The sequence below is a fragment of the Motacilla alba genome, chromosome 8 (genome assembly GCF_015832195.1).
Source record: "Motacilla alba alba isolate MOTALB_02 chromosome 8, Motacilla_alba_V1.0_pri, whole genome shotgun sequence".
Classification (NCBI taxonomy): Eukaryota; Metazoa; Chordata; class Aves; order Passeriformes; family Motacillidae; genus Motacilla; species Motacilla alba.
Genome location: NC_052023.1, coordinates 9565282 through 9584334, shown reverse-complemented (window position 1 = coordinate 9584334; position 19053 = coordinate 9565282). Strand labels below are relative to the sequence as shown.

Here is a 19053-nt window from a genome sequence, read left to right as displayed (position 1 = left end):
CCCTCTAGTGCCAGGAGGAAGCCATAAAGACAAGTTTGTCACTAACAGTAGATAAAATATTCCTCCCCTAGCCCAAATTGATCTGTTAGTCTTCATGTGCACAAACCCACAGAATGCATCAGTGATAATTTCCTACTCTATACGAATCAGCTGCTGTGTATGTACAGAAGGCTTGCCTGCAGCTTGGTCCCTGCCATGCCCAAGGTAAGCCCAGGAGAGAGCCCTGCTGGGACAGGCTCCTTCCATTACAACAGTTAACAGGGCCCACTCTTGATCACCTTCCTTCTAGGATAATCCTTAAACTCAGGCAGAGGAGGTGTCATCTTTCCACGGGCACAGAGCATCTCCCTCACATCTGGTAGCGGGATGTTCAAGGAAAGATTACACTGAGCTGTGGCCTACAGCACACACCCGAGGCATTTTCACAGCAGAGATTTATCTGAGAGCAGACCCCAGATGTCTGCATCCTTGACTTAAAAGGTCCACACAGATGAATTCCCAGATCTCAAATGGCTGTTCCACAGGTGTCTCATCTCACAGAGGTGAAAGTCTGACTGTCAGCCTGGGACAAACTACAAAGGTTGGCCTCTCAAGGAGGCAACACAGCTTTGCACAGAACACGTCAGACAATGTGTGCCTGGGAAAACTGAAATCACTGTACTGGAGAGCATAAAGAACAAGTCATCTTTCCTTCTCCTACTAATGGATATGAATTACACAGTGCAGAAAGCTCCGCTTGTCTGGCATATTTGATAAATTTATCCAAGTTCCCAGTGAAGTTTAATGGTGGATACAGCATGGTTTCTGTAATGAATCTTTTGGGGCCTGGAAAGACAGCTGAGATTTTGTGCCTTAAATGCGTAAGAGGGTCATGAAATCCTGAGAGCCTCTCATGGATACTCTGCAAATCCATTTGGGACTCAACCAGTGAAACCAGCATTTCATTTATGGAATAGGACCTATTCATTTATAGGCCTAACACTTGACAGTTTCTGAATCGAAGCTGTATCTGACCTATGTCTGCAGTACAGGTTTCATTTCAAGAAGAGTTACCTTTTCATGCATTCCTTTTCTTTCTTGGATTTTCTCCTAATAAAGGTATAAGACAAGCCTATCAGCCGGTTCCAGTGATGTAACAAATAATAAAATATTGCTCCCAGAATATTGCAGAAGTGGCTTTTCCTCTTCCCTTCTCATCCTATTTTGTCTTTAACCATCTCTCCTACTACACAATTATTTTATCTCATCCCAAGTTCAGTTTCTACTACAAGGACTCATGAGCTTACTTCTGAAGGATGGATCTTTTAATGACAAGTTCTTCATCCAAGTCAGCTTCATTAGCCATGAAGAGCAATCTTTTTCCTGTGTCATCCACTCCAATGAAGTCGCGCTGCTCCACTGAAGTAGAAAATCAAACACAATCATTATATAACCCCATTTTAATGCAGGCTGGAAAGACAAATGGCACCACCAACCATCCCCAAAATACAAAATCCGACTATCCCAGCAAATCCATGAATTTAATAAATATTGTTGATAACTTTTTCAACTTCTTGTCAGTTGGGGTAGCTGATATATATCATGGCACTCAAAACATTGGCCCTGAAAGGTTTGTGCATCCTTTTTATGAAGATACCAACTACAGGTCCTGACACGCAACACTCAATTTTGAGCTGCACTTTCCTTTCCTTTATTTTTCTTTAATAAAAACCCCTGCTACCTGAATTAAAACAACAACAAATTCAAGGCAAGCAGTGAGTTCTTAAAACCCAACTGCTTCTTCTTATAATGTCACTCCCCATTAGAATTAGGGGGTCTGGAGAGGATTATGATTTCAGCTGAGGCATAAGCATTTTGCAAGTCATCTATTTTAGACAAATACCAACACGTAAATCACAAACATACATAAAAGTATAGATTCTAAGACTTCTACCATGGATGTTTCTGGGTGGGTTACCTTGGTTTAAATATCTTTTTATAAAATTGTCCACCAAGAGAATACCTAACACTCACATGTATTATTGTGGCAGTCTGTACCTCCTGCAATAAGAGATTGTGCATCAGCAAGGACTCTGGCCAACTGAAATGTAAAGCTTTTATTTTTTAACAGTTTTCCACAACATCTGAATACAGTGGTGGCAGCTCATTCTAATTTTCACTCTATAATTGAGCCACCACTCTGGTGGCAGCCATATACTGATATTTACAGACACAGGCTGTACAAGTAAGCCACAGCACAATTTTAACAAAAATCTTTTTTCTCCCAATAAATACTATAATTTTGGGCCAAACTGGCACATATTTGATCTCCTAAGTTCTATGCCTTTAACCACACTGGAGTAACAACATACCCTAGAAGTAGCTAATTCTCTAGGATCATTTTCAGACAACCTATTTTTTAACTTTATTTTTCCCAGTTCAGGCCCATCCCTTGTTTTACCTATACCTGTTCTTTCAGAGTTACCACAGTAATAACTACCATTAAAACAGTCAAATCTATGCAGCTGTTGAAAGTCTCCCGTGCAATCTTTGATCCACGTGATCAAGCATACCCTCCTTTAGAAAACCCCCAACCCTTCTCAGAAATTCATTACACAGCAAAGAAATAGGAAAATAGGCCTGAACATCTAAAACCACGACAAAATAAGTACAATTACAATAAAGCTTACTTGCTGTAAAAACTCAGAGTAAGTCTTGAAAGCAGTGCCTATTTTCATTCTGTGGAGGGCTGTGAAGTTTGAGATTAGGGGTGAATGAACCCTCACCTCTGCCACCTAACTGGGGTCTCCTGACAGGCTGCAAATACAACAGTGACTGACTTTCCTCCACCGAGGCACCAACACTTCCCTAAAAGTTCAGGTCCTGCCTGCCCATCTCCTGGCTGTTCTTACAGGAACATATTACACTGCTACAGCAAAACTCTATGCAACAGGAAAAAGGGGAAAAAAAAAACTTGATGAGAGCAGGACCAAGCACATGCCTGACACCAAACCAGCTGCTCTTGCTTGTGTGGATAGGTAAGAAACAAACAGTGAAACCATGAGAATGCACTGTGGGATTTTTTGTAGGAGATGCCAGGTCAGGTTTCTCCTTGTATACTGGCAATAAAAAACATTACTTCAGTAATTTAAAAAAAGACAAAACTTATATACTAAAATCAATTATCCAGAGGTACAAGAGTGCTGTTTCAAATCCCACTGGCGTCACTTAGGAAGGAAAAAAATAAATGGAAGAGCAGACACATAACTAGCTCACAAGATCCCTGCAAGAAGTATGAGGAAAGTGTTAAAGTGACAGTAACTTAACAAAATAATTTTAAGTATAAAAATAAAATGCAGGATGTGTTTTGCCTTAAAATGCAGGATGTGTTTTGCCTCCTCACAATAGATAAAGACTTGACACTGCTATTGCAATATATTAATTCTCTTACAAATTAGATCCCCATCAGTTTTAAGAGCTTTAATGATATAAAGAAATTATGACATCATAAGAGAATGTTAAGCACTTTGGTGACAAAAATAAATAAATTTCAGTCAAATTTTTTTAAAATGCTTTCTAATCAATCATAATTAACTGACTCAAGAAAAAGACACCTCTGTTAAAGACTCAGTATCCCCACCCTTTCAATTAAACAGAGAGGATTTCACAGGATGCAGCCTTCAAGACCACCAAGAGGTCTTCTGGCAAACACAGAGAATACCAGTGATGAGATGCTTACTGCTTTCAAGGCAAGAAAAATAAGCAGGAAAGAGTCACCATCCCCATCTTTTCTGCCTTTCTTTATACAAAGAAAAGTTCAGACACTATTTTCCACTCAATCCCTTGCAGGTCATCTTTAAGCACACAGCTCCATTCTGGGTATCTGAATTCCTGACACTCTCTGTTTATTTGGGTTACTACCACTGAGTAGCATTTTCATGTGTTTTTTTTTTTAATTGCCATTGCTCTTACTGCTCAGTTAAAAAAGCCAATGAGATTATTATTGTCACTATATTATCCCTTAAACATAAAACCCAATGAACTAGACCCTTTAATTTGCAGCTGAGTCAAACATTGCAGGAAACCATCAGGATGAATTTATAGCACTTAACACACTGCAATTCATGCTAATTTAAGAACTGTTCTTTATATCACAGTTCTTGAATGTTCAATAATACCCCAAAAGCAACAACTTTGTATGAGATTCCATGACATATGCGAAATAAAATCTTGTTGATCATTCTGAAAAAATGAATTGCTTTGTAGGAACAGTGAAAAAATAAATCTAGTGGCTTGTCATGGGATCCATTTTCAATACAAACACTTGAACAGTAGAGTCCAAGTACAAAAAAACCTGTATATGTCACAATTTAGAGAAGGAGCTATTAGTGCCACCTACTATGAAAAACTGCCTAACATACTCCATGTTAATATCTTGTCTTCGGGTGCTTATGAGTTTCACCAAGTTTTAACTGTCTGGGATGAAATTTCCAATGCCAGGTGCTGGCTTAAGAGGAACATTTGAAAAACTTCAGCAAAAACCATTCAGTTGGTTCTAAGGCTAGGGAAAAAAAAGAGTTTAGCTTAAGCAGAAATAGTCTGGGGTCTCTTCCCTTGTAAAGCTCCAACCAATCTTTGAAAAACTGCAGGTTTACATGCTTTATTCTCCTCTAGCCTTCTATTTTTGCTGCAAATGTTTCTGCATATTTTATTCTTAAGGACAGATTGTCCCAGCTCCTCAGCTCCTAGGACTGATCAAATAGCAGGTGCTACCTACGGTTTTCTGTACCATCAGGCTTTAAAAGCAAAGCACACAAGCCAGGAGGCTCCACGGCCATGCTGCAATGACTGTTCCAGGGGAAAGAGTTTAATTTGTCTTTTTGCAGTCTGTTTTTTACAAGGAAATAAAAGTCATAAACTCACAGGGGTGAGGGAAAAGAAAAAACATTTAAAAATTAGGATTCTGCAAGACAGGCTGGAAGGGACAGAAAGCAGCTCCTGAAAACTACTGGAAACTGTGACTGCCTGTTGAAGGACACTTAGACAGGACAGGAATCAGAAGAGAACAAGTGACTGTAGGTGGATAAATGAACCAGATGAAGACAAAAAGTCAGCAACAGGACAGAAGATAGGACTGGCAGTTCCATCCACCTTCAGTGAAAGAAAAGAGTAATAGATGACAAAGAAAAGCCAGGCTCTTGACAAGCATCTTTGAGGAAGGAAACTAAGGAAAGAGAACAGGAATGGAGGCCGGTGGCAGTAAGAAGCCAGCATAGGCAAAGAAAGATGGATGAGCAAAGGTAATGTTGACAGCAATAGGGTGGATTTAGTCAAGTAGGAATGAAAGCCAGTAGAGTCTTGTACTCCCTAAAATGTACTTCCCTCCTCCAGAACCTTGAGAAGAACCTAAGATTCCTGTCTTGGCCCTCCCTTGCTTTTAACAAATGACTGAAACAGGCCTGGTAGAGTTCATGTCTTATCACAGGCAGTTCACAGGAAACATGTCACTACTGCTGTCCATGGCAGCTCAAGTGCTGCTTTGTGTGGGAGATCTTAGCTTTGAGCCCCACAGAAAAACACCAGGGGTGACAGAACACTTCTACATAATGGAATTTTAGTCTTTTCAAGTTTGGTCTTTTACAGATCTGAAAAAACACACACAAATTTCAACAAGTCATGTAGGAAGAGTTATGCTACAAAGTCAAGCACACCAACATAAAAAACAAGCAAAATAAGAATGCATGTACAATCTGATGTGTTGATATTTGCAAAGAGCCTTCAGATAATCTTGTTTATCCTCACAGACCTCCTCACCCCCACCCTGTGTGCTCAGAGCTCACATGCTGGGAAGCTCTATGATGTTTAACCACAGACCCATTAGTTTACAACTCCTGAATGTTCAACTCTCCGCTGTAGCAGTGCTCTTGACAATGTTTTATGTGCCATTAGCACTCAGATTGCCTTTTCAAAAATAGGGGAGTTAGAGTTGTTTGAGAGTCCAAGTACTAAATGCCTTCAGCCCTACTAACCTTACACATTGCTCCAGAAAAATCTTCATGCAGAGCCTAAGAAGTTTTCTTTTAAAAACGTATTTCCTCCACTTTAAGACAACTGTTGGCTTGCATTTCACTCCCCTCTCAAACAGTTTGAAGTTACATTTTCTTACTTGTATTCCAGTAATGCCTCTGAGCTTTAATCAAGGACCAGGTCCCACTAAGCTGCCAATAGTCAAGGCTCAGAATTTTAACAGATATCATTAACAGAAAATGAGAGGCATGGTGTGGGAACAACTGTGTGGTATTTAGTACTTCTAGCATATAAGTAAAATGGGTATAATAGCCCTGCTCTGCCTTACAGCAGTGTTGTGAGAACAGATACATTAAAGATTACAAGGCACTAACTAAGATATTATGGTAAAATGGACAAGATAAGCATCTAATCAACTCCTTTAAATCAGTGGGAGTTTTGCCTAGCAAAAGGCTCCTGGATGTGATTTCAGAAGAGTGATTCAGTACATACTATGAGAGGGGAGAATTTCTAGAAGTGCTTGTTACCCACCTAGTGCCGGTCCCTACAGTCAGTGTAAAATTCCCAGCTATAATCTGGCTGATGCTTAGTGCTCTTGAAAAACCTAACGGTTTTAATGTTCATATGTAACAAAAATTCAGGGTTTGATCCAAAACTCACTGAAGTCACCTGGAGCTTTTCCCTTAACTCTTGTGAGCTTTGGATCACAGCCTGCAAGATTACACGAGTCTAATACTTAATTCTGAGCTGGAAAAAACCAAGTCACACCCTCACCAGGGAATCTGAGGAAAAATAGGGTATCTGTGCCTTTTTTATTTCTTTTGCTCTGGGATTGATAACTAAACATATCATACATACCAGTGGTTTCTCTATAATTTATTAATAAATATGTAGTCCTTCCGACATACCTGGCTTTTTTTTTCCTTTCTGTCCTGGTACCCCTTCTGTTGGTTCATGAGTTTTCTTCATCAACATGGAGAGAGAAGCATCATGTGTTCGAAAGAGGTCCACAACTTTATATAAATCAACATCTGTGATCAGATCGCAGCTCAACACCAAGACATCAGTCTGTCAAAGAAGGAAAAAAACAGCAAACCTTTCAGAGATACAAATTACCACATACGGACTAGCATTTGAGCACCCAAAACCAAATAAACACTTTAACTTTTTTCTTTTTTTTAAATTTACCACTTCAGAAAATAGCTCCTGGTTTTTACCAGTGTACTTTTCTTGAGTCCTGCTGTTACTGTTATTTGGTTAATGCTTATCCAGATCTGGACCATATACAATATGTGACCATCCAAATTGTCTTCATCTGCTCTTAAGGACACAGAAGCCATGGCTTTCAAAACCAACAAGAAATTCTGCAGTAATTTCAACAGCTACTTTTAGTTATATAATGAGGTAGGAAAGAAATCTTTCTGAAGAACTCTTTTTTAGCTGACTTTGCATCTGGCAACAAAGTGCTGGAAAAGATATTTAAACTATGTTATTTTATCGGGGACAAAAAAAAAAACAAAGACTATCTAGGATGTGATTTACTCAGTAATTGCACTGCGATGGTGGGCTTAGTTTAGAAATACATTTCCTAAAACCAGCAATACCCCATATTACAAGGAAAAAAAAAAAAAAAAAGACGCCGTTAGGTCCTATTTAATAGGAGGCTTGTACTTTATTTTGATCTCAAAGGATTCCAAAATCCCTTATGCAGTTTTTAAGAGAACTGCTACACAAGTCACAGGAACATTGTCACATATTGAGCAAGACACGGCAGCTTCATTAACGGTGGACACTACTAATATAATCCATCTAAAAACTCTTATTTAGAAAAAAATTCCTGTATTTCACATGGATTGTGGGATATGCTGCCAAAAACCTGTGAGTTCAGCAATTAACTTAATTTAAACTAATCCTAACATAATATTTGTGCAGCATGGCTGACACAAAAGTAGCAAATTTCCACTTTTTGTTAACGATCAACCTTCTAAAGGCCTCTCCAGAAGAGTGTTTCTTTTCTGACAGTTACCATTTTCACTTTCTCTGCTGCCATTTTCCATGCTAAGCCTCCCTGCAGTGTGACATGGCTGCCTAATTTTATCTTTTTTTAAAAGACAATATTTAATGAGAAGGGCATTAGACAATACTTAGAAAAAAACCTGAGGTAATCCACGGAGGATCGGTCAGTAATTCTACTCTTATTTTTGAAAGCCATCTTGGTTTAAAGCAAACGATTCCAGGATTGACCTCTCATTCTAGAAAGGTTTATTAAAGAAAAGCTTGCTTTATTATCTAACACAAGGAGATTCCACATTGTAATTGAGATTAGCTGAGGTCTGGTATTTACATTATTTGACAGGTTCTCCTATAACTGCTAGGCAGTTTCATGTGTTTACCAATAAGGTGTTGGAATTCATCATGTCACAAACTGTTGGAGCTGCTGATTTGGCATGCTGTGCAAAAGGTCAAGCTCTTCATTTCCATCTGATTTGTCCCCACTTTACTGAGAAACACCTGGCCGCTTTACAGGAAGGAACAATCTGCAGGTTGAGAATTTTACACATTCAAAACCTGACTTGCATCACTTCTTTTAACATATTTTCAAAATGTGTATTTTATATTACAGTTTCGCCCAAGGAAAGTGTTTTAATTAGCACTTCTCTAAAAAATCCCAACATGCACACATTGGAAAAAACCCCAACAACCCAAACCACTAAAGCGAGTTGCCCAGCACTCTGGAGCAGCCCTGCTCCAACATTCCAGGGTGCACAAAGAAAATAAGAAAAAAATTCAGCTTGGTGTGGAAGCAAATCTCCCGCTTCCCAACTGTAAACTGTGAAGAAACACATATTAAATATCCTGGAAAATCCTGCAAAATTTTCAGATATTCTGTTTTTACAAGAGCACGAATGAATAACAACGTTTACAGAAAAGACCAAAAGGTATTCAAGACCCATATAAATAGACCTGTACTTTTCAAACTCACTTTATAGAAAGAAGAGATTGCCAGCTTCAAATCTAGATGCATTCGCTCCAGTAGTGAAAATAAGAAATAATCAAGTGAGAGAGACTGACACCCCAATATTCTTATACTAAGGAACGACTATCTGGACTCGTAAAACAAACCTTGTAATTATTTCACATTTTACAAAATGCTTTAATCTGTCACTAATGCAAAAACCCAACAAGCATTTCATAGTTCTGACCAGGCTCCCGGGTTTTTTCTCCTCCCTATAGGACAAGCTTTTTGCAAAAACTGAATGCAAGACCCCTGAGGAGCATACGGGAACAGAACCACCAAATGTCTGGTTGCCATCTGTTCTACCCATTTACTCTCCCAATATGTAAATAAACGTCAGTGAGCGCAGGGACCAGTGAAACACACAGTTGCTCTGTAAAGCCCACATTTCTGCCTCTCCTCCTGATGAGCAGAGCAGTGGCCTCAGAAGCACGCTGAGAATACACCATGAAAGGCTCTTTTGGGACTTGACAGCTTCCCCTTTGAAACACCACCCCCCTCATAAATAAAGCCCTCACTGTCTAATGGATGCACTTTTTTTTCCAGTGTACAACTCCTGAACGAATAAACTAATGGCTGAAAGAAAAAATAAACTATCCTAGAACCTTAGCAGAAGTGTGTGTTTTTCTTTACGTTTTCGAGGTGGGTGTAGAAGAAAGAAAATAAATGGTAGAACTTGTGGGTTTTTTACATATATACACACACCAAATAAATGCAGTGCTCCTTTCCCAATGCACCACTGATACAAAGAAGAGAAGTACATACTTACTACATGCACTCATGTGCTAACAAGGGGTATGTGAACATACTTGACTTCATGAATTATGCAAACGCCTCAGTACACGCACATCTCTTAATGAAATACATGTAACAATGATTACATCAACCCCAAACTATTATACAGATGATAAGAATCAACATGAACTGATTAAAAAAAAACCCAGCAAGCACACACCTCAAGCAGAACGACTGCAAAGGAAAAAAATGCACACACGAATGCACTCTCGACACGCATTACAACCATGGGCAGGGCGAGGCAAGGGTCTTAAATCAGGAAGGACCATCTAATGGATGGAGCATGAAACAAATACTTGGAATATCTGGAATCTTCCTGTTCTGCCAAACTTGACACATGCCATCTTATCTCTACTGCTTTTATGACAAAGAGCCGGCCTCGCCACAGACCAGGGCCCTACCACAGAAGCTGCTATACAGAGCAGGTGAAAAGGCCATCAAGCTTAAGAGAGCAGCAAATGATTTTGGGTTGAGGAACACAGGAAATCACTGTATTGCTACTCTCAGGGACAGCAGCCCTGCCCTCCTGGTAGCACAGCTCATGTTTTTGTGAGCATCACAAGAGCCACAGAAAAGACAAGGAGAATATAATGCTCCTTGCAAGTGCTAACTCGGGCCTTAGCAATCCCCTTTAACCTCAGATTTTCAATTCATTCACTCAAATGAAAAACTGAGACTAGGCTACTGACCAGTGCAGAAAAATGGGATTCTGCAGAGATCATCCCACCTATGATCCGAGTTTCAAGAAGATCTTTCTGCATCCCTATTGACTTCATAAATTATTGGAGCTCTGGGCTTTCAGTCCAACCATCCCTGAATACAGAGTATTCAGTTAACTCAAGTACCAAAACATGGCACTGAGGTCCCCACATCTCCCCTCTACCTTTCTAATACTGGCTAGCAGCACTTCACCATCAAATGTTATGAACTGTGAAATGGTCAGATATGAAATAAGTTAAATACTTGATCCAGATAAATAAAACAGGGGAATATAAAACATGAAGAGATTTATACAAAATAGAGAAAACAGTAAGGAAAAAACACTGAAAACCAGTATGTCAACAACTATATTAAACCCAGCACAATATGGAAAATATACACAAAAACAAGACCAAACAGCAGATTGTTTCAAGAACTCGGATCAAGACAGCCGATTTAAAAATAGAAAACATGTTTTCAATGGAACTAATTCATACCACAGATCAAAAGATGGATGCAATTATATGGTGTAATATACCAGCATAAATAAAAAGCCTTGGACTTTCTCACACCCCGCATACAAAGGCAATGTTAAAAACCCTTTTATATTCAGCAATTATTGCTGGAGCCCTTATGATCAAACAGGAGATGTCAAGGTTACCACAGATAGCTGGCAGCAAATTATGAATTTTTAGTGGTATTCACTATGCTTTTTCTATCAAGTATAGACAAGGGCAGGACCTCACAGCCTAAACTGCTGATGGCCTCAAAAACAGCAGACTAGAAAATGAGAAAACATGTGTTGCAAGGAAACTGTAATATGAACAAAATCAGCCTCAAGAGAAAGAGGAAAACAAATGTCAGATTGCATTATAAACAGAAAAAAAGCAAAACATCCACAAGCAGTAGAACCAGCTTCTAACAGAACTGAAAACAGACAAAACACTGAAGCTATATGTTAAAAGCTTCCAATTGCAAAGTATTACAGCTGAGACTTTGACAGGAAAAGAAAGAAAATCAAGAGATTAGATATACTCAACCTAAGTTAATACATGCACAAACAGAGAACTTTGCATCACTTCCTGCGGTGTCACCAAACAACTGGGGAGAGAGAGAGGAACAAGTTATAATTACTGCTGGAATTAGGACTGAGTTTTATACACAATAGCCTGGAACTTCACCCACATGTTGCATTAACAGTGGGGTTTGTGTGTAATGCTTTTTATTATTCTAAAGAGTGGAAAGAGAAAAAACAGTTTGGCTGTGGGCAAGCATTTTGATTGCTTGTTAGCATTCTCCAGGCAAAGTCAAAGATACCTCCCAGCAATTGCATTACTCACCACTCTTCAGATCAGAAACTTACATCCAAGGCTTCAAATAATCCCTTTTTATCTCAGTCTCCATTAAGAGACCTCCAATTTCCACACCTGTGACCTCTTTGAAGCTCTATGGCTGTTGCTGCAACTGGAGCAGGGAACCTCATTTATTTTTTGATGTCTGTAAGATCTTGTTAGCTACCAACTGAAATGGCCGCCTTTGGCTGGGAATTCCCACTCTCCTTTTGTAATGTCCTTGATGGCAAGATTCAGAGGGAAATCATGATTTAGTACTTTGCTAGCAGACACGAAGCATTTACTACTCTGCTGTCACCCTGCAGCAGGAAGTTTGCTGTAGACCAGCGCTTTCTTAATTATTCTGAGGACAGAGGACAGTGGAGGCACAGAATGTCTCTCAATCTGAAATCCAGAAGCAACCTTTCCTCACTAAAGGATGGAAGAATTATATTTTAAGATCTGTGTAATGTGAAAGGAGCTTCTTAGAGGCTTATTTTCCTTTTTTTTTTTTTTTTTTTTTTTTTTAAAAAAAAAAAAGAAAGAAAACAGAAAAGTCTGATGTGGGAGCCGAGGGAGTCTCTTCTAATTTCCTGGATGGCCCTGAATTCATCAGGTGGGGATATCTTAAGGCAATGTGAATGCCTTCACATACGTAACCTGTCAGCGTCACTGTTTATCTTCTCAAAGAAAGCTGCAAGAAAGATGCCAGAAGCTGGGGAGGAGACTTAACCCCAGTCCATCACATGGCTCATTCTATGTTTTGTATCAGATGGGATCATACAATGAAAACACCATTTTAGGTTATCTTTTCATCTCACGAGCTACCATCCAAAATCAATATTTTTTAATTTACATACATATAAGCTAGGAACAGGAAAGATATTCAAGCCTAGAAGGCATCCTGTCTCCTCCCAGAAGAAGTCATGTTAACTATGCTCAAACTGACATGTGAGGAGGAAAAGTGTAATTTACAGTTCTCAGCAACCAAACCCAGAACTACAGAGATGAACAGAAGTTCATACACTTATTAAGGATACTTTCAAAGCAGGACATTGATATTATGACACTTATTGAACTGTAAAACTTCTGGTCTGGAACATAAGCTTTGCAATCCACCTTTTCCTCTGGTTTCAACTAAATCAATCTTGTCCTACTTATACACTACTACAAAAGTAATTTGCCCAGCTTATTCCTCTACACACATCACCCTTCTTCACTGGTTCTGGTTTCTATCACATGAACCACAAGCTGTTTATTTAACAGCCTAGCCCATCCACTTGTCACGCATTTAACAAATCTACTGCTACCTCACTTCAATATGGGATGATAGCCCTAGTATCTATTTGTATCTTCTAAAGGGTGTGGCTTCAGCTGCTGCTGGTTTTTTTTGTTTGTTTGCTTTGGGTTTTTTGTGGGGTTTTTGTTGTTGTTGTTGTTGGTTTGTTGTTTTTTTTTAGCAAAAGAAATCTGCTACCCTTACACTTGCAGAACACTGAGTATTGTCATCCTGTCAGTATCCTGGGGCACTGGACTGACACAGTTGATCCTATAATGGTAGGCTCTCTCATTTGTCAGAGATCAGGGTCATCTCCTGGGTTTATGTCCCTATCCTGAGTATGCCACAGAGGAGACTGTTTTTCCCATCTACAGGCATCCAGAAGCGTGCACTGTGTCTGCAAAGGCTCAGGGGAGCACCTGAGAACCCAGATCCTGCATTTGCCAGTTCATGGAGGGTAAGCCTGGCAAGGCTCATTCTCTCCTGGCTCAATGCAGTGCATGGGCAGAGCCCTTCACAGGCAGAACTCCAGAAACAAATGGCACTCTCCTCGTCACTCCTATTCCTGGCAGGCAGGTTTCCAGGACTACCTGGACGGCAGCACTGCCAGACCTGCTGTGCAGCTGATCTTGGACTCTGCCTCCCATGAACAGAAAGGAGAACGCAGCAGTCGGGCTCCAACCTCAACAGCAGCAGCGCAGCAGGAATTGCTGCCAAAGCCCAGAGCTCAAGCCCAGGCTTAACACTTAATGCAAGCAGAGCCTTAGGCAGTCAGGTGCTGCAGTCATACACACAATAATAATAAAAAGTGGTCCTAATGGAGCTCAACCGGCTCAACCTATTGAAGGGAAAGAAGGCCTTTGCCCACAGCCAGGTATCAGCCCAACTGCAGATCTCTCAGCAGTACAACAAAAAGCAGGAATGACTGGATTCAAGGGCTAGGAACCAGTGATCAGCATAGGAATAAAATGCAAAGTGGTTTAAGAGGGGAGAATAAGTATAACCTGGAATAAAATATCGAAGTATGTATAGACAATTCATACACTCTAGTAGATGAAGAAAGTCTTGCTATATTTCAGAAACACTTTTGCTAAGTCATCCCTAAGTTTTGGGGCTAACAGCCCCAAACTCCCATAAAGACTAGAGGATCATAATGGTTCCTTGCAGTCTCAAACTAGACACTAAATAAAAACCAAAACATACAAGCATGTGTCCTCAGGAATCATTCTGCCATCCTGCAGCTAGTATCAGCACGATCTTAAATTAAAAAAACTCTTTCCAAGGTCAAAACAAGTCATTACACAACACCCAGTTTCAACACTGCTTCAAAAGAAAACCCGAATTCTGATGTACTCTGCAAAGCAGAGGCTCCGTGAGACAGCTCAGTGAAACTGCTACTGTGCACCAGCCTGCACAGGAGTGGCAACCACCTGCCTGAAACCCCATCTGCCTCGTTCAAATGCTGGGGCTCTTCTCTAAACACTTTTCATGCTATGGTAAATAAAAGCACTATTATAAACTGTAGATTCCTAAACTATCCTCCACACAGTATCATTTTCTCCTCTAGCACCTTTCCAATTTTTCTAATGGTGTTTGGTCTGCAGCAACTGCTGTTGTAAGAAAAATGTTATGAAATTTCAAGACCTCCACTGCTTTTTCCAGCACTATTAGTCTACATCCAGAATTTTCACCAACTTCCCGAAGAAGCTGATTGAATTTATGCTACAGAAGAATATCTAAATTTGCTTCATGAAAAATCTAAATGCACATTTGCTTTTCCATTTTCAGGAGAGAACCGAGGAAAAACGAGATAACCTGTTTGGCTTTCCTAGTTAACACAGCATGACAAAAATGCAAAGTTAAATCCCAGGCATCCTAAAGTCCACTGATCTTCACCATGGTTTTCACCAAATTAAACAGTGACAGAAAACCAGCGCTGAGAAGAGTGACAGCCTCTGGGATAGCCCGTGCTATTCACAGCACCACATTCCTATTATCAGTGTTATGCAACTGTACCAAGCTGCAAAACCAGACACAGGGGAAAACCCTCCCCAGCACAATTAAGTCCATGGGCTGACGTTTGGCATCTCCTTCCTCCCACATTCCCCAAAAACTGGAACTAGGTACTTAGGCTCCAACACACAGTTAGATCAGCTGTGTCTGATCTGAGCAATTCCATTTGCTTTTTCAGGGGAAGAACATCACCTGCAATTATATCTTTTTTGGACATTTTTCTGGAAGAACATTCCTTCCTTGCTGCCTGCAGCCTTTTTTGCTTTGTTTCTAGCCTGTGGGATTTCTGCTTGGGTATCTTCCCCATGTGTGGACCTTAACAGATCTTCCCTCATAGAATGTTTGGGATTTTCATGGCAATTGTGGGCATTACAGCTGTCACAGTGTCATCCTTAAAGCACAATAAGTTATTTACATAGGGCAGCTGTATATATTTTAAATAGGGAAAATGAAAGAGGATTTACCAAAATGAACACTACTATTTACTCCCCAAAAATGAAAACTAGTAGTGGCTGACAAAACCAGGAAAATATTTTTACCAGGATGCTTTTAAATAAATTACTTCAGCTATATGCCTGTGCAAAGAGCTTGCTGTGTCTGCAAGTAGAGTAGGCTGAATTTGTGTAATTCATCAGAAACCACAGAGGGCCTAAATGAAAACACACACTGCAATACAGGAAAAGCAATGACCATTAACTTCTACATGGGAACAAGAGGTATTGGTTAACATAATGAGCACAGGCCTGGAGTTCCCAGGAGCATGAAAAGGATAAGGACATGCAGTGGGAGATGCAACAACTGAAACTGACAGGCATCTCAGGTCTGTCAATGACTCTTCTTGCAAAACACCTAAGGTTTTGCAGCCTGTATAATGGAAGGCATCCTCTTTAGCTGACAATGGGCAGAATAGCAAATGCCCTAATAATCATTCTTGATCCAACCTTCACAGCTAATTGCCTTATTCAAACTTCTGGTGTTAAGGCCATTATCCACAGTAAACCTGGGCAGCAAAATAATTTAATTAGCTAGAGTCTTCTAAAGATGAGTAACATTAGAAAAAATAAAATAAAACAACAAACAAACAAAAACCCCCAACAACTGCTGAATTGTCTCTTACCCTGCCAGAAAAAATAATGATCAGCTGAAAGTCCTGAACACATTCTTCAAGCACAGAGTCAGGCAGTGGTGTATTGTTCCTCCCAGCCACCCAGCCTGAGCACCTGCCCATGTATCTGCTTTCTACAAAGACAATCAGCTCTGCTTTGGGAATGGGATTTGGGCATGCAAACTGTAATAAATGTTGGCTAGTGCCTTCACTGATGGCAGCTTTCAGTACGAGGCAGAGAGAGAGAGAGAGGAAAAAGATGCTACATACCCTGTGAACTGCCGTCTGATACATCTGATTTCCCTACTAGCAACATTGTTAAAGGCAGAAACAGAAAAACCAGAGAGACAGCATTTTTACTTGCATTTTAAACATTTAAGTAAAAAATGTTTGCTGTCAGCTGAGCTGGAAGAAAATGATTAAATTCTTTTTACTACTTCAAGACAGATTAATAAAATATTTAGTTCAGCCTTGCTATTATATAGACCTTGTCTCTTACAAATGAATTTAATTTGAGATTTTTATTTCCACTGACAGTACAAAAAAATACATAACTCTCTATTACAGGGACCTAAGTTTTTCTTTCCATGCTCACCAAACTCTGCTCAGTCGTACCAAAAGGATTCAGATTCCATCTTCCAGTCGTTCCAGCAAGCTTACTTACATCATGTGTTTGGAAAGGAGATTTTTCAGCGGAGGAAGCGGAGCGCTTCGCCATGCTGGCCAAGACTCCACGGATCAGTGACCCTCAGCAGCACACAGACCACCACCGTGACATCACACTTTCCACAACACGGATCCCAAAGATGCACATACCAAGAGAATCTGGAGTTTCAGTCTTTGTTTATTTGCTCAAAGAAAGTTGGTTTTTCTTCTTATTTTTGGTAGCTTTTTAGAGTTTGTTTTGCTTTGCTTTTAAAGAGCTATATTACTTTGTAATCTTACTTTTTGAAACTGAGAAAACCAGGTGGACCACCTGAGACGAAACATTTCTCTCACAAGCACTCACCAGTGATAGCAGCAGAAGACAAGCTGATTAATTCACACCATATTATTCAGGGCTTCCATTAACACAGCTAAGGGCTCATCAAGGGAGGAAAATATGAAATTGTTCCATTGCTGTTACTCTGCTGGAACGCCACATTTTAATCACTGTCTGGAGTATAGTTGAGTGACACAAGGGAGAGAAATGCTTAATAGAAGATGAAAATAATATAGACTCAGCGAAGACAAATGTTTGATCCAGGCACACCCAATCCACCCAAAACACAGATTCATGAGTTAACCAGGTTTTTCAACCTGCTGCCTGGAGAGCCCCAGCCTGGGAGGGGTGCCAGACAGCAGCTGTGTGGGTCTGGTAAAATTTGGCACAGGAAACAAAATAGTCAAATATTAGAGATGCCTAAATTTCAGAGGAGCTCATTTGTAAACTATTGTGACACCCCTTACCAATATTTTTTTTCATCAACAGTAATCTACAATCTGCAAAAAGGGCTTTAGCAGCCTGATGAATGGGACAAGCAGAAGGTCACAGAAACACAGTCCTCAAAGGGGTTTCCTGAGTCAAGAGATTTGCCTCCTGTCATTCCAGCTATTGATTTACTTAATTTATTTAAAAGCAAACAAAAATACAACAAAACAGATTCTCATTCTAGGAGGGAATCGGGGGATTCTTATCTTGTTTACTCCTGGAAAACTGTCTCACAATCATCTTCTGCTCTGATTAAAACTTTACTGCAATTTTCAGCTTATGTTTTCTCACAGTAAATTTAAACCCATTTATAATCTACTCTGAATATCTTATCTACTTTTCTAGTATTTGTCCCACATTTGATACATTTGAGTTCCACACCTGCTCAGTATTCCTGGCAAACAACCCCTTCTCATTGCCTTAAGCAATACAATTAATTTCTCATCTCTACCATAAAGAATACTTTACCTGATACATTCTAGGTTTGCATCAATCTTTCCTTCCTCCAGAATGGCTGCTTATCATCACACTATTTCAACTAGCACATTCTGAGACACTGCAATTTACTCTTGGGCTTTTAGCTCCTACCACAAATTTCTTGTTACTATTTCCCAAAATCACAAGTTCTGTGTTACCAGGCAAACTTTACGTGCTACAACTGGGTTATAACATGGCAGGTCATGGCACACATTTTGCATACTGGTCCTGTGAATCAGCCAAAGGAGGTCTACTGAACTGCAAGAGAAGGCCTTTAAGAATGGCAGCAGAAGTCAAATAAATGAAGACTTATCTCTGGACTGCAAAAAACCATACTGGATGTACCAAAAGACTTTACAATATGAATTGAAAAAATCATCTCCACTAATATCAGCGATAGAGGAAAATCCTCCCTAAATGAGCCAGGGGATTTCATTAGAGAAAACTACAAGGAACATCAAAAATAAGTTCACTTTTAAAAAGGCTGTTCCCAGTAATAATAACAACAACAAAAAATTACCACTGAAAGACAAGCTGCCTACAAAACCAAACTGCATCATCTGCTACCACAGCCTGCAGAAGACAGCACTCAATCTCTCCTCTTGCTAGAAAGTGTTCTCACATATCAGCACTGAAACGGTCAAGACTTTTATGATTTCCCTATTCCTCAGCTTCAACTCACCTGAAGGCTCCAGCCAGTGCTGCTTACCAATGAAAACCAGAAACAAGGACTAGTAATAGTTATTGAGGAGAAAGCAATTATATATGATTTTAAAGAAAAGCTGTATTGCTTACACAGAACCCCTGCCACACTGCTCCAAGCAATTAGCAAGTTTAGGATGCTAAATAAAAATAAATAAA

At 39.8% G+C, this 19053-nt stretch overlaps 1 protein-coding gene across 2 annotated transcripts in view; it reads right to left on the bottom strand.

Moving 5' to 3' along the window:
* Nucleotides 1-19053, bottom strand: part of EIF2B3 (eukaryotic translation initiation factor 2B subunit gamma) — a 98149-nt gene that overhangs the window by 70242 nt on the left and 8854 nt on the right. The window contains exons 1-3 of one of the 2 annotated variants that reach the window (XM_038144065.1): nucleotides 8400-8435; nucleotides 6915-7074; nucleotides 1287-1398 (exon numbers count right to left, since the gene is read on the bottom strand). In XM_038144065.1, the coding sequence (XP_037999993.1) occupies nucleotides 1287-1398; nucleotides 6915-7074; nucleotides 8400-8423 (296 nt within the window). In that variant the 5' untranslated portion in view covers nucleotides 8424-8435. Of the gene's footprint in view, nucleotides 1-1286; nucleotides 1399-6914; nucleotides 7075-8399; nucleotides 8436-19053 lie in introns of those variants that run through there. The other variant, XM_038144064.1, reaches the window with a different exon arrangement.